This window comes from Anabrus simplex, chromosome 2, assembly GCF_040414725.1.
Source record: "Anabrus simplex isolate iqAnaSimp1 chromosome 2, ASM4041472v1, whole genome shotgun sequence".
NCBI classification, from domain to species: domain Eukaryota; kingdom Metazoa; phylum Arthropoda; class Insecta; order Orthoptera; family Tettigoniidae; genus Anabrus; species Anabrus simplex.
In genome coordinates, this window is record NC_090266.1 from 903,679,299 (window position 1) to 903,691,786 (window position 12,488).

A 12,488-nucleotide genomic window follows, 5' to 3' on the forward strand; every position below is an offset into this window, starting at 1 on the left:
TCACTTGCAAAGTCTGTTACCTTTTGCCAAATTTTGGGAAGCCGTTGGGGACCGTTGGCAAGACTTTCACTCTTGATGACAGTGATGGAGCGCCCTTCTGCGTGGAGTACAGATGCCATGTCAGGAAATCGGTGGCCTCGGAGTGGCCCCTTCAGCTTCGGTAACAGGTTGGCGCCACAAGGACTCGTGTCTGATGAGTACAGGGGTGTTCCAGGACCTCCCAATGCTACTGTTACAATAAGAGCTTGACATTGTTTGCGACATGACAACGTGCTTTGTCATGCAACATGATAGGACGATTTTCTCGCTATAAACGTGTATGTTTGCACCGCATTGCCTGGCACAGATGTCACTCCGGAATCAGCAATAGTAGTCACTGTTGATGGTTTGTCCCTCAGGTGCAGCATTTGTAAGAATAAAATCCTCATAATCTTCTGCCACAATTAGCATAAGCTCACCCGACTGGGTTCCTGTCAAAATTTCTGTGGACGTGGTGATGAACCTGGGTGACTCCATTCAATCAATTGATATTTTTATTCAGGCTTGTAGGCTCATGCCCACATCTCATCAGTGGCGACAATACGCTATAGAAATGCATCTCGTTTGTGGCGGTATTTGTCCAGGTGCATGCTGGTGCCATTTCTGTATGTTGGTCAGTTGATGTGGAACCCAATGGGATGTGATTTTTTTCATGTTAAGACATTTCATTGATGGTCTACAGAAACGAGATCAGTCATGATGTCAATCTGATCTTGAGGCATGGACAGCCGACCTGTGCGGTGCAAATCTGCAGCCTCATTCCGAACCGCACAAAATCCCTTGATCCATCATGCAGCCATCCTATAAGGTAATACATTCTTGCCACAGGCTTCATATAATTCTTGATAACATTCTGATGCATTTTTGCCATGGGCAACCCATATTTTAATCCATGAATGCTGATCACCTTTTGAAAATTTGCTTTAGAGCGGTGAAATTGACACTGTTCATTTCATCGCCACACAGTAACAACACTCCCAACTATATGCCTATCGAAGGCACACTACACATCGACATCAGCACCACCTGCCCGCTTCCATATCCCATTTTTCACACCCCCAATCTCCTGCGAGTGTCTGGACTACGTTGCCACTACTTTATTTACAGCCCTCGTAATTTGGCTTTCATTTCTACGTTTGACAGTATCTGCTTAATTCAGGGTGGTTTGCATTACATTTTACGCCCAAGTCAATTTTCTGTTCAAGGCATGTTTGCGCTTAATGGAGAGTCCGTGTAAGGAAGAAATTTTGTGTGTGTTTTTAATTTTGAGTAATTTCTCTGCAAACTATTAATATTATTTCTTGTAATTGAGTGAAACATTGAAGGGATATGTTTTCTTTCTTCTTGCAGCTGAAAGCATGTGCATTGCCAACAAAAAGCAGCCTTGGGTTTATGTTTTCATGCTTGGGTCGAGGATCGATCTGGTATAATGAAGAAAATGTTGAATCAGCATCTTTCAGGAGTTACTTTCCTCACACTCCTCTCCTGGGATACTTTGGGAATGGAGAAATTGGCAATAAACATTTACCAGGTAATAATTATACATGAATGCAGAGAAAGTATAAAGTGGTGGATAATACTCACTGTGAATACTAATGGGAGTGAATATAACTGTATAGTTTCCAAATTAGAAATCAGTCATTAGCAAAAGGGATTCTTTATCACATTCATAATCGATCTTTGTACTTGATGTTTAAAACTTTGTTTGTCCCAATTCTTTTTTTCTTTTGTTGGATTACCATATTTCTGTGTATCAATTGCTTCTATGTGTACCAGTCATCCTGTATGTCAGGAGAAAAAAAAAATCTGTAATGAGTAGTGTAGTATAGTCAATCAATCAATCAATCAATACTGATCTGCATTTAGGGCAGTCGCCCAGGTGGCAGATTCCCTATCTGTTGTTTTCCTAGCCTTTTCCGAAATGATTTCACAGAAATTGGAAATTTATTGAACATCTCCCTTGGTAAGTTATTCCAATCCCTAACTCCCCTTCCTATAAATGAATATTTGCCCCAGTTTGTCCTCTTGAATTCCAACTTTATCTTCATATTGTGATCTTTCCTACTTTTATAGACGCCATTCAAACCTATTTGTCTACTAATGTCATTCCACGCCATCTCTCCGCTGACAGCTCGGAACATACCACTTAGTCGAGCAGCTCTTCTTCTTTCTCTCAATTTTTCCCAACCCAAACATTGCAACGCTACCCTTTTGTCGGAAATCACCCAGAACAAATCGAGCTGCTTTTCTTTGGATTTTTTCCAGTTCTTGAATCAGGTAATCCTGGTGAGGGTCCCATACACTGGAACCATACTCTAGTTGGGGTCTTACCAGAGACTTATATGCACTCTCCTTTACATCCTTACTACAAGCCCTAAACACCCTCATAACCATGTGCAGAGATCTGTACCCTTTATTTACAATCCCATTTATGTGATTACCCCAGTGAAGATCTTTCCTTATATTAACACCTAGATACTTACAATGATCCCCAAAAGGAACTTTCACCCCATCAACGCAGTAATTAAAACTGAGAGGACTTTTCCTATTTGTGAAACTCACAACCTGACTTTTTGCCCCGTTTATCAACATACCATTGCCTGCTGTCCATCTCACAATATTTTCGAGGTCACGTTGCAGTTGCTGACAATCTTGTAACTTATTTATCACTCTATAGAGAATAACATCATCCGCAAAAAGCCTTACCTCCGATTCCACTCCTTTACTCATATCATTTATATATATAAGAAAACATAAAGGTCCGATAACACTGCCCTGAGGAACTCCCCTCTCAACTATTACAGGGTCAGACAAAGCTTCACCTACTCTCACTCTCTGAGATCTATTTTCTAGAAATATAGCAACCCATTCAGTCACTCTTTTGTCTAGTCCAATTGCGCTCATTTTTGCCAGTAGTCTCCCATGATCCACCCTATCAAATGCTTTAGACATGTCAATCGCAATACAGTCCATTTGACCTCCAGAATCCAAGATATCTGCTATATCTTGCTGGAATCCTACAAGCTGAGCTTCAGTGGAATAACCTTTCCTAAAACCGAATTGCCTTCTATCGAACCAGTTATTAATTTCACAAACATTTCTAATATAATCAGAAAGAATGCCTTCCCAAAGCTTACATACAATGCATGTCAAACTTACTGGCCTGTAATTTTCAGCTTTATGTCTATCACCCTTTCCTTTATACACAGGAGCTACTATAGCAACTCTCCATTCATCTGGTATAGCTCCTTCGGTCAAACAATAATCAAATAAGTACTTCAGATATGGTACTATATCCCAACCCATTGTCTTTAGTATATCCCCAGAAATCTGATCAATTCCAGCCGCTTTTCTAGTTTTCAACTTTTGTATCTTATTGTAAATGTCATTGTTATCATATGTAAATTTTATTACTTCTTTGGCCTTAGTCTCTTCCTCTATCTCGACATTATCCTTGTAACCAACAATCTTTACATCCTGCTGACTGAATACTTCTGCCTTTTGAAGATCCTCACATACACACTCCCCTTGTTCATTAATTATTCCTGGAATGTCCTCCTTGGAACCTGTTTCTGCCTTAAAATACCTATACATACCCTTCCATTTTTCACTAAAATTTGTATGACTGCCAATTATGCTTGCCATCATGTTATCCTTAGCTGCCTTCTTTGTTAGATTCAATTTTCTAGTAAGTTCCTTCAATCTCTCCTTACTTCCACAGCCATTTCTAACTCTATTTCTTTCCAGTCTGCACCTCCTTCTTAGTCTCTTTATTTCTCTATTATAATAAGGTGGGTCTTTACCATTCCTTACTACCCTTAAAGGTACAAACCTGTTTTCGCATTCCTCAACAATTTCTTTAAACCCATCCCAGAGTCTGTTTACATTTTTATTTACCGTTTTCCACCGATTATAGTTACTTTTTAGAAACTGCCTCATACCTGCTTTATCAGCCATATGGTACTGCCTAACAGTCCTACTTTTAAGACCTTCCTTTCTATCACATTTATTTTTAACTACCACAAAAACAGCTTCATGATCACTAATACCATCTATTACTTCAGTTTCCCTATAGAGATCATCTGGTTTTATCAGCACCACATCCAAAATATTTTTCCCTCTGGTTGGTTCCATCACTTTCTGAATCAGCTGTCCTTCCCATATTAACTTATTTGCCATTTGTTGGTCATGCTTCCTGTCGTTCGCATTTCCTTCCCAATTGACATCTGGCAAATTCAGATCTCCCGCTACAATCACATTTCTTTCCATGTCATTTCCCACATAGCTGACTATCCTATCAAATAATTCCGAATCCGCATCAGTGCTACCCTTTCCCGATCTGTACACTCCAAATATATCAAGTTGCATATTATCTTTAGAAATGAGCCTTACACCTAGAATTTCATGTGTCTCATCTTTAACTTTTTCGTAGCATACAAATTCTTCTTTCACCAGAATGAAAACTCCCCCTCCCACCTTTTCTATCCTATCTCTACGATACACACTCCAGTGCCGTGAGAAAATTTCTGCATCCATTATATCATTTCTCAGCCATGATTCAACTCCTATTACAATATCTGGTAAATATATATCTATTAAATTACTTAATTCTATTCCTTTCTTTACAATACTTCTACAGTTCAACACTAACAATTTTATGTCATCCCTACTTGATTTCCAGTTCCCTGTTCCCGTATCACCGCTCCCTAGGCCATCCCGTTTCCCTGAATGTACCTCCCTATTACCCTTCCAAACAAATTTCCTAACTTATACGTACCACTGCGGTTTAAATGAAGGCCATCCGAGCGCAGATCCCTATCTCCTACCCACCCATTAGGATCTAGAAATTTCACTCCCAGTTTCCCACATACCCACTCCATAGTCTCATTTAAATCCCCAATCACCCTCCAGTCAGTATCCCCCCTACACAGTATTCCACTAATAACAATCTCCGCTTTCTTAAACTTCACCCGTGCTGCATTTACCATATCCCACACATCTCCAACTATGTTGGTACTTATGTCAGCTTGCCTTACATTGTTGGTACCAACGTGAAACACTACCACCTTCTCCTTCCCCTCCTCCCTCTCTTCTACTTTCCTCAACATCTGCCTCAATCTAATTCCTGGATAACATTCTACCCTGGTTCCCTTTCCTCCACACTCTTTCCCCACGTGTCTAACGATGGAATCCCCCATGACCAGAGCCTCAACCCTACCCACCTCATTTGATCCCCTCCCCTCCTGGTCAGCCCTATCTTTCCTGATAGCTGAAGAAGCTACTTCCTCCTCCCTTTTCTCCTTCCCATGACCCTGTTCCACCTGTCTTTTCCTATCCTCTACTCTACATTTCCCTTTCCTACCTTTTCCCTTCCTCCTACTTCCATGCATCTCAGCAACAGTTCCCTGTCCCTCATCTTCCCTCTGTTGTTCTACCTGGAGTGACTCGTACCAATTTCGCACAGACACCTGTCCTGAATTCTGATCCTGAATAGAGCCCTTGGCCTGCAATCTCCTTCCCCTTAGAACATTAGACCACCTGTCTTCTACAACTCCTCCCTTTCCTTCCCCTCCCTCTTGTACACCTACTGTAACCTGTACATTGTTTGAGGGAGTCCTATCTTCCTTCCTGTCTTCTGTGAGAATCCTAATTATCTCCCTCAAACTTTCCAACTCCTCCCTCATACCCCTCAATGCCTCACCACACCCACAATAAGTACACTCGCGCTCCTTAGCCATTCTTTACGGGGGGAAAATTTTAAATTAAAAAATAAAATAACTTATTTGCAAAAAATAAATAAATGAACGGAGGGATATATTGTCTGGGATAGTACACAACAATAAGGTAATTAATATACGACTACACTACGATACTACTTAGTCGTGCTCTATTTTTTTAATCCTACAACCCCTAACAGGATAAAAGCTGCTGTTAATTACTGAATATCGAAAGTAATACACAAGAACTACACAATTCCAAACTGCAATTAAGCCTATCCTAATTTCAACAATATTTTATTAAGAGTTCTTCTTCTACGGATACCTCTTCTACACCAGTACTACACAAATATTTTACAATAATAAAATAAGCACACTAAATTCTAATAGGATATTACTCGTATACTACTGTACAGTACACTACAGTAATTTTTAAACTACTTTCAGACGTATCCTAATTACGATACCGGTACCGTACCGTATGTCACTACTAAGCACAACAGAAATGAAATTTGCAAGAACTACTGTACTCAAAGATTACCAACGAAGCTAAATGCTTAGACAAATTATTATTAGTACACTGACTGACAGAGCAAATGCAACACCAAGAAGGAGTGGTCAGAACTTTATGCCAATTGCAGGGTAGACTGACGTCACTGAGGTATGCTCATGATGTGAAATGCGCCGCTGTGCTGGGCACGTAGCGAACGATAAATGGGACACGGCGTTGGCGAATGGCCCACTTCGTACCGTGATTTCTCAGCCAACAGTCATTGTAGAACGTGTTGTCGTGTGCCACAGGACACGTGTATAGCTAAGAATGCCAGGCCGCCGTCAACGGAGGCATTTCCAGCAGACAGACGACTTTACGAGGGGTATGGTGATCGGGCTGAGAAGGGCAGGTTGGTCGCTTCGTCAAATCGCAGCCGATATCCATAGAGATGTGTCCACGGTGCAGCGCCTGTGGCGAAGATGGTTGGCGCAGGGACATGTGGCACGTGCGAGGGGTCCAGGCGCAGCCCGAGTGACGTCAGCACGCGAGGATCGGCGCATCCGCCGCCAAGCGGTGGCAGCCCCGCACGCCACGTCAACCGCCATTCTTCAGCATGTGCAAGACACCCTGGCTGTTCCAATATCGACCAGAACAATTTCCCGTGGATTGGTTGAAGGAGGCCTGCACTCCCGGCGTCCGCTCAGAAGACTACCATTGACTCCACAGCATAGACGTGCACGCCTGGCATGGTGCCGGGCTAGAACGACTTGGATGAGGGAATGGCGGAACGTCGTGTTCTCCGATGAGTCACGCTTCTGTTCTGTCAGTGATAGTCACCGCAGACGAGTGTGGTGTCGGCGTGGAGAAAGGTCAAATCCGGCAGTAACTGTGGAGCGCCCTACCGCTAGACAACGCGGCATCATGGTTTGGGGCGCTATTGCGTATGATTCCACGTCACCTCTAGTGCGTATTCAAGGCACGTTAAATGCCCACCGCTACGTGCAGCATGTGCTGCGGCCGGTGGCACTCCCGTACCTTCAGGGGCTGCCCAATGCTCTGTTTCAGCAGGATAATGCCCGCCCACACACTGCTCGCATCTCCCAACAGGCTCTACGATGTTTACAGATGCTTCCGTGGCCAGCGTACTCTCCGGAACTCTCACCAATCGAACACGTGTGGGATCTCATTGGACGCCGTTTGCAAACTCTGCCCCAGCCTCGTACGGACGACCAACTGTGGCAAATGGTTGACAGAGAATGGAGAACCATCCCTCAGGACACCATCCGCACTCTTATTGACTCTGTACCTCGACGTGTTTCTGCGTGCATCGCCGCTCGCGGTGGTCCTACATCCTACTGAGTCGATGCCGTGCGCATTGTGTAACCTGCATATCGGTTTGAAATAAACATCAATTATTCGTCCGTGCCGTCTCTGTTTTTCCCCCAACTTTCATCCCTTTTGAACCACTCCTTCTTGGTGTTGCATTTGCTCTGTCAGTCAGTGTATTACGGTCTAATAGATATACACGAAAGATAACACACGAATATAGCAGGCAAGATACGACACTTTCTAAATGTACTGTATCTATACTACAATGTATCTACACTACACTACACTACACTGCGTTTGGTTAAATGCTTAAGTATCAAAAGGATTGCCGTACACGAAGAAAAACACGAATATAACTGGCAAGATACTATCTAATATATTATACCTTATCTTCACTACAATTCCACTGAAATGAGGTTATGTGATTATTACAGCTGGTGGATTACTATTATATTACTCCACGGGACGGAGAAAAAAAAAAAAGTGTCCTTAATTAGGCCTACTGAAAAATACGAGGTTGTCTACAATAATTTCTCAAATATTTCTATCAAAACTACTACTACTACTACTACTACTACTACTCCAGGGACTTGAACTGCAATTACTGGGATATATGAACTTCATTATTATTAGCTAACCGCTCACAAATACTGAAAGATCGAGGGAGCGAAATATAAATTACGGATACTAACTACCTACTCAGAAGTACAAATGAATGGAATACAAAGTCAGCTGATTTTTATTTATATTTACTTGACTACACTACACCCTTTGTTCACGACTGTAGCCAACAATGCAATATTTGAATATGAGGAGCGACAATAATCAATAACAATACGACTGTTAACTATTACCGTGTAATCTCTTTAACCTTTTTAAATGGAAGTTTACAGGCGTATCGTGTTTTTTAATGTAGTAAATTATATCCTTCGCGATAGTTTGAACGGATATCTATACGAAATACCGGAGAAGTTGCTGCAGAAGTTACGGTACTATTCCTTACGATAATCTGCCTTTGTAAGTACAACCAACGAACCTACAGATATTTACAAATATTTTTAAAGTTAATATTGTTACCTAAAGTATTGAAGTATTGCCTAAACCTAAATTCGAAACAAGGTGCACCTAGCTAGCCTACTTAACCTAGAAAACGTAATTTACTTAAGACCAACTGAATTACTTGTTACAAAATTTAAATAATTATTACTACTCCCAATTTCTACCAACAAGCACTAAACACCACTATATAAACAGCACTAAATGAATCAGATATACACAAAATTAAGCTATTTGAATAGGTTTTCACTACTTTATCACTACAATAATGCAAGAGCTCTCTCAACAGCCAACCGTTCTCAAGCGCATCCAACAATGCTCATTCAATAGTATAGTATAGTATAGTATAGTCTTCATCTAGTTTATTTGCATATATAAAACCAATATCACTGTGAAATGAGCAAGTGGTATTGTTATATCAGAAAAAATGGGTAGTTGATATATATATATAAATAAGTGTCCAAACTTATTACCTGTTAATGGTATGTACACATGTAGAAGAGTTGCTAGTTTCTTGTCCCAGTGCATTAGCACTCAACATGACCACTATCGAAGACACGGCCAGATCATACATACCCTGTGGACATGGTACTAGCAGCAAGTTAAGAGGTGTACATTTTTTTACATTAAATTTTAAACATTTTTATTCACAGTCAATATCAGATATATGCATACAGAGGTAGTAAGAGATACAGTGTGAATCCCACATTAGTTGAACTTGTGTGTGTACACTAGGTAGATTATTTACAGCATGGCACCTGCTGAATAGCATATACTCCTTCAGCACTTTGGTGATATTGCAATGATTTTATGATCTCTTTTCTTGCGTATGGTATAATAAGCAGGAAGCTGGAAGTGAGAGGCATGGGTTAAGGACAAGGTTGGTTTTTTAGTAGAGAGAAATAGTGAGCTAGTTGATTTTCTCTGTAATAGTTGTTAAGGAGCCATGTGAATAGCCTCTTCTTCAGGGTATTTTGGTTGCCACTGATCACGTCCGCAGATAATGCATTGTATATCCTTGGGCCTAGACCACTTAGATCTCTTTGTCCAAGTAATGTGTTTCGGCATTTATTATTTACAGTGAAATCTCGTTAAGATGTTTCTGCAAGGGACAAGGAAAAACAGCTGGGATATGGAAACACTAGATACGATATTTTCCAACATGAGGGCATTTTACATCATGTATCTGCGGGTACAGTGTAAACTATAAGCCTATTTACCATTTCTAAAGATCAGAGGAAAGTATTGTTACGAATAAAACTCCATCTGTTTCATTACTCTAATTTATATCAGTATGACCTAATAAATGCACACGCACATATATAAACACACACAATTCTAACCAGCTGTGAATGGCCACACATTCTAATTACTGTCTATTTACAAATCTCTCCTCTGCACATGCACCAGGGAGTCCTGGCCGGTTGGAATTATGTACCTGGGGACGGCTATAAATCCATACTTTCACTTTCCTCAAGTCTGTTCACCTCCTACAGCTGCTGTGCGTAGACCGCTGGATTTGAACACAGTGCCACTGGCTACACGACACGTGATGACTGTTGTTGGTTCGATTCCACAGACAGTCCAGTAATTCACACAGTCACATGCAATGAACAGCTAAACAGCTCAACAGTATTCAACAACAGGACAATACTCACAACAGCGAACATTAACACAGGTCCATTTATCTTCACACTTGTGATAGTGGCTTTCTTCGCTCTGCCTCAGTCAACAGAAATACACGAACACACAGTGCAGTCTTCCGTTCTGTTGTCTCCAGTCCACGCATACACTGGTCTCTCCGACATCATAACAACAGCTCCTGGTTCAAACTTCGGTGGGACAATAGCAACAACCAACACCTCTGTCGCCCTCAGCCCAGCCACCGAACCCTAACGCACTGAGTCTCTCACCGACTTCACCACAGAGTCCAACGTTGACTCAGAGTCCAACACTGACTGACTGTCCACGGCTAGCCTCCCTTTTTATAGCTCGCGTGATTTGAGCCAGAACTTTCACGATGTCACTAGAGGTGGAACATTCCCGTTGAATCTCCAAGAAACTTACAGGTAAGCCGGCCGACGAGAACAATACATGGAAAGGCTGGCCCCACCTTACAAGCCGGCTGAGAGATCCCAGGTCATGTGAGTCGCTAGCCCCTTCCTGGAAGTGCCAAAAGGAGCTATCACGGCGCTGGCACGCAACAGTATTAAAACATGTGAAAAACATGAGAGAAAAAGTGTGGAAATCTTTCCCGTTGGTGATTATAAAATAACAAGTACACTGAAAGGTGTAAAAGAACAACAGACAATAAATACGAAAACATGTGCACTTGGGCCAACGAAATTATCGAAGTATTATTGCAGATCACACTCTTTCTAAAACAAATGTTAGTAGAAGCCTTTTATTTCGGAGCAGTGGGTTATTAAACATTATTTTCTCGTCACACTCTTAGACATTGAATTAGAGGTTACACTCAATCATTTTCAACTGCTAGGAATGGCTTTGGCTGCCATTTTGGCTTAAATAAAACTTCAACCAACTTGAGTGTTTGAGTCGAAACTGAAAGGTGCGAGTATCAACATTCGCGACCTCTGCGCGCTTATGCCGGTGCACTTTCTGACAGATTTGAATTTTGACTTCATTATTAAGGAATTTCACAACAATTACCGTATCCATAACTAAGCTATCACAATACAAATATGCATCACACTAGTCAATTTCATATGATTATGTTCCTAATCCACATATAGGCTACCATATCATGCAACAAATATTTGCTACACAAAATAAATTTGTACCTTCTGAATGGAATGCGAAATACAAGCACAAACAGGCTCGCTCTGCTATTCAGCAATCTTGCTCCTTACCAGCAAGCAAAACTGAACATTTGTGAGGCTAACGGCTTGCTCCCCAAAAGTGCAACATATCCTGTGAAGTTCAGGAAGGCCGTTTCCCGTAATCACACAACTGTGGTGACGGCTCTTACCCGAGTTGGAAATCGCGTTTCTTTCACAAGGAATGACAAATACAGTAACATTTTAAGGGCTAGGAAAAATGTGATCTTACTAAGCGGTAATAGTCAAAATTCGTGACGTGATAAGTCAGGTATTTTTATATAGATTTAATACGATGAGAATCGGGACTTCAAATTTACGATGTGCTAAGCGGGAAAACGTGTTAATGAAGAACGCACCAATGAGGTTTCACTGTTTAGCAATTGCATCTTTCGGTATTGTTGCTAGTTGGTGCGTGGAGTCTTAGTGTTAGGTTGTCTGAGGGTTGCATTTTTTTGTTATGTGAGAAGCAGTGGAATTTTGTTTTGTTTTTATTTAGAGTAAGAAGGTGGTTGTTTAGCTATTTATGAACTATGGATAGGGTTTTTTGAGCTCTGTTGAAGGTGTCCTCCCATGTTTCACCAGTGACTGTGACTTCTGTGTCATCAGCATCCGAGGTCATGTTTGCATTACAGTTTAGCTCACACAGATCATGGATACATAACAGGAAAAGAATTAGTCCTAACACTGTTCCTTGAAGTACTCTTATTTTTTTACTTGAGCACTTTTACTTAGGGTATCCTTGATTTGTACATTTTGTATTCTGTTAGAAAGAAAGCTTTTAATGATTTTGAGGAATTCCATGAATGCCTACCTCTTTATGTTTTCTGAGGAGTATATTGTGGTCTATAGTATCAAATGCCTCTGTTAAGTCCAAAAATATAGGAATAGTCCTTTTGGAGCTATCAATGGTTTTATGCAAATAATCATTTAAGGCGAATATTGCATCTTGAGTGCTAATTTTTGGTCTAAAACCAAACTGATTTGATACAATATGTTGTATTTATTCAGGTAGTA

The 12,488-nt window shown here is 41.0% G+C and overlaps 1 protein-coding gene across 3 annotated transcripts in view; it reads left to right on the plus strand.

Moving 5' to 3' along the window:
- Nucleotides 1-12,488, plus strand: part of LOC136864543 (F-box only protein 22) — a 477,522-nt gene that overhangs the window by 422,861 nt on the left and 42,173 nt on the right. For 2 of the 3 annotated variants that reach the window (XM_067141655.2, XM_067141656.2), the window contains exon 8: nucleotides 1,390-1,570. The exons of the other annotated variant lie outside the window; for it this stretch is intronic. In XM_067141655.2, the coding sequence (XP_066997756.2) occupies nucleotides 1,390-1,570 (181 nt within the window). The remainder of the gene's footprint in view (nucleotides 1-1,389; nucleotides 1,571-12,488) is intronic. 3 annotated transcript variants of the gene reach the window in all.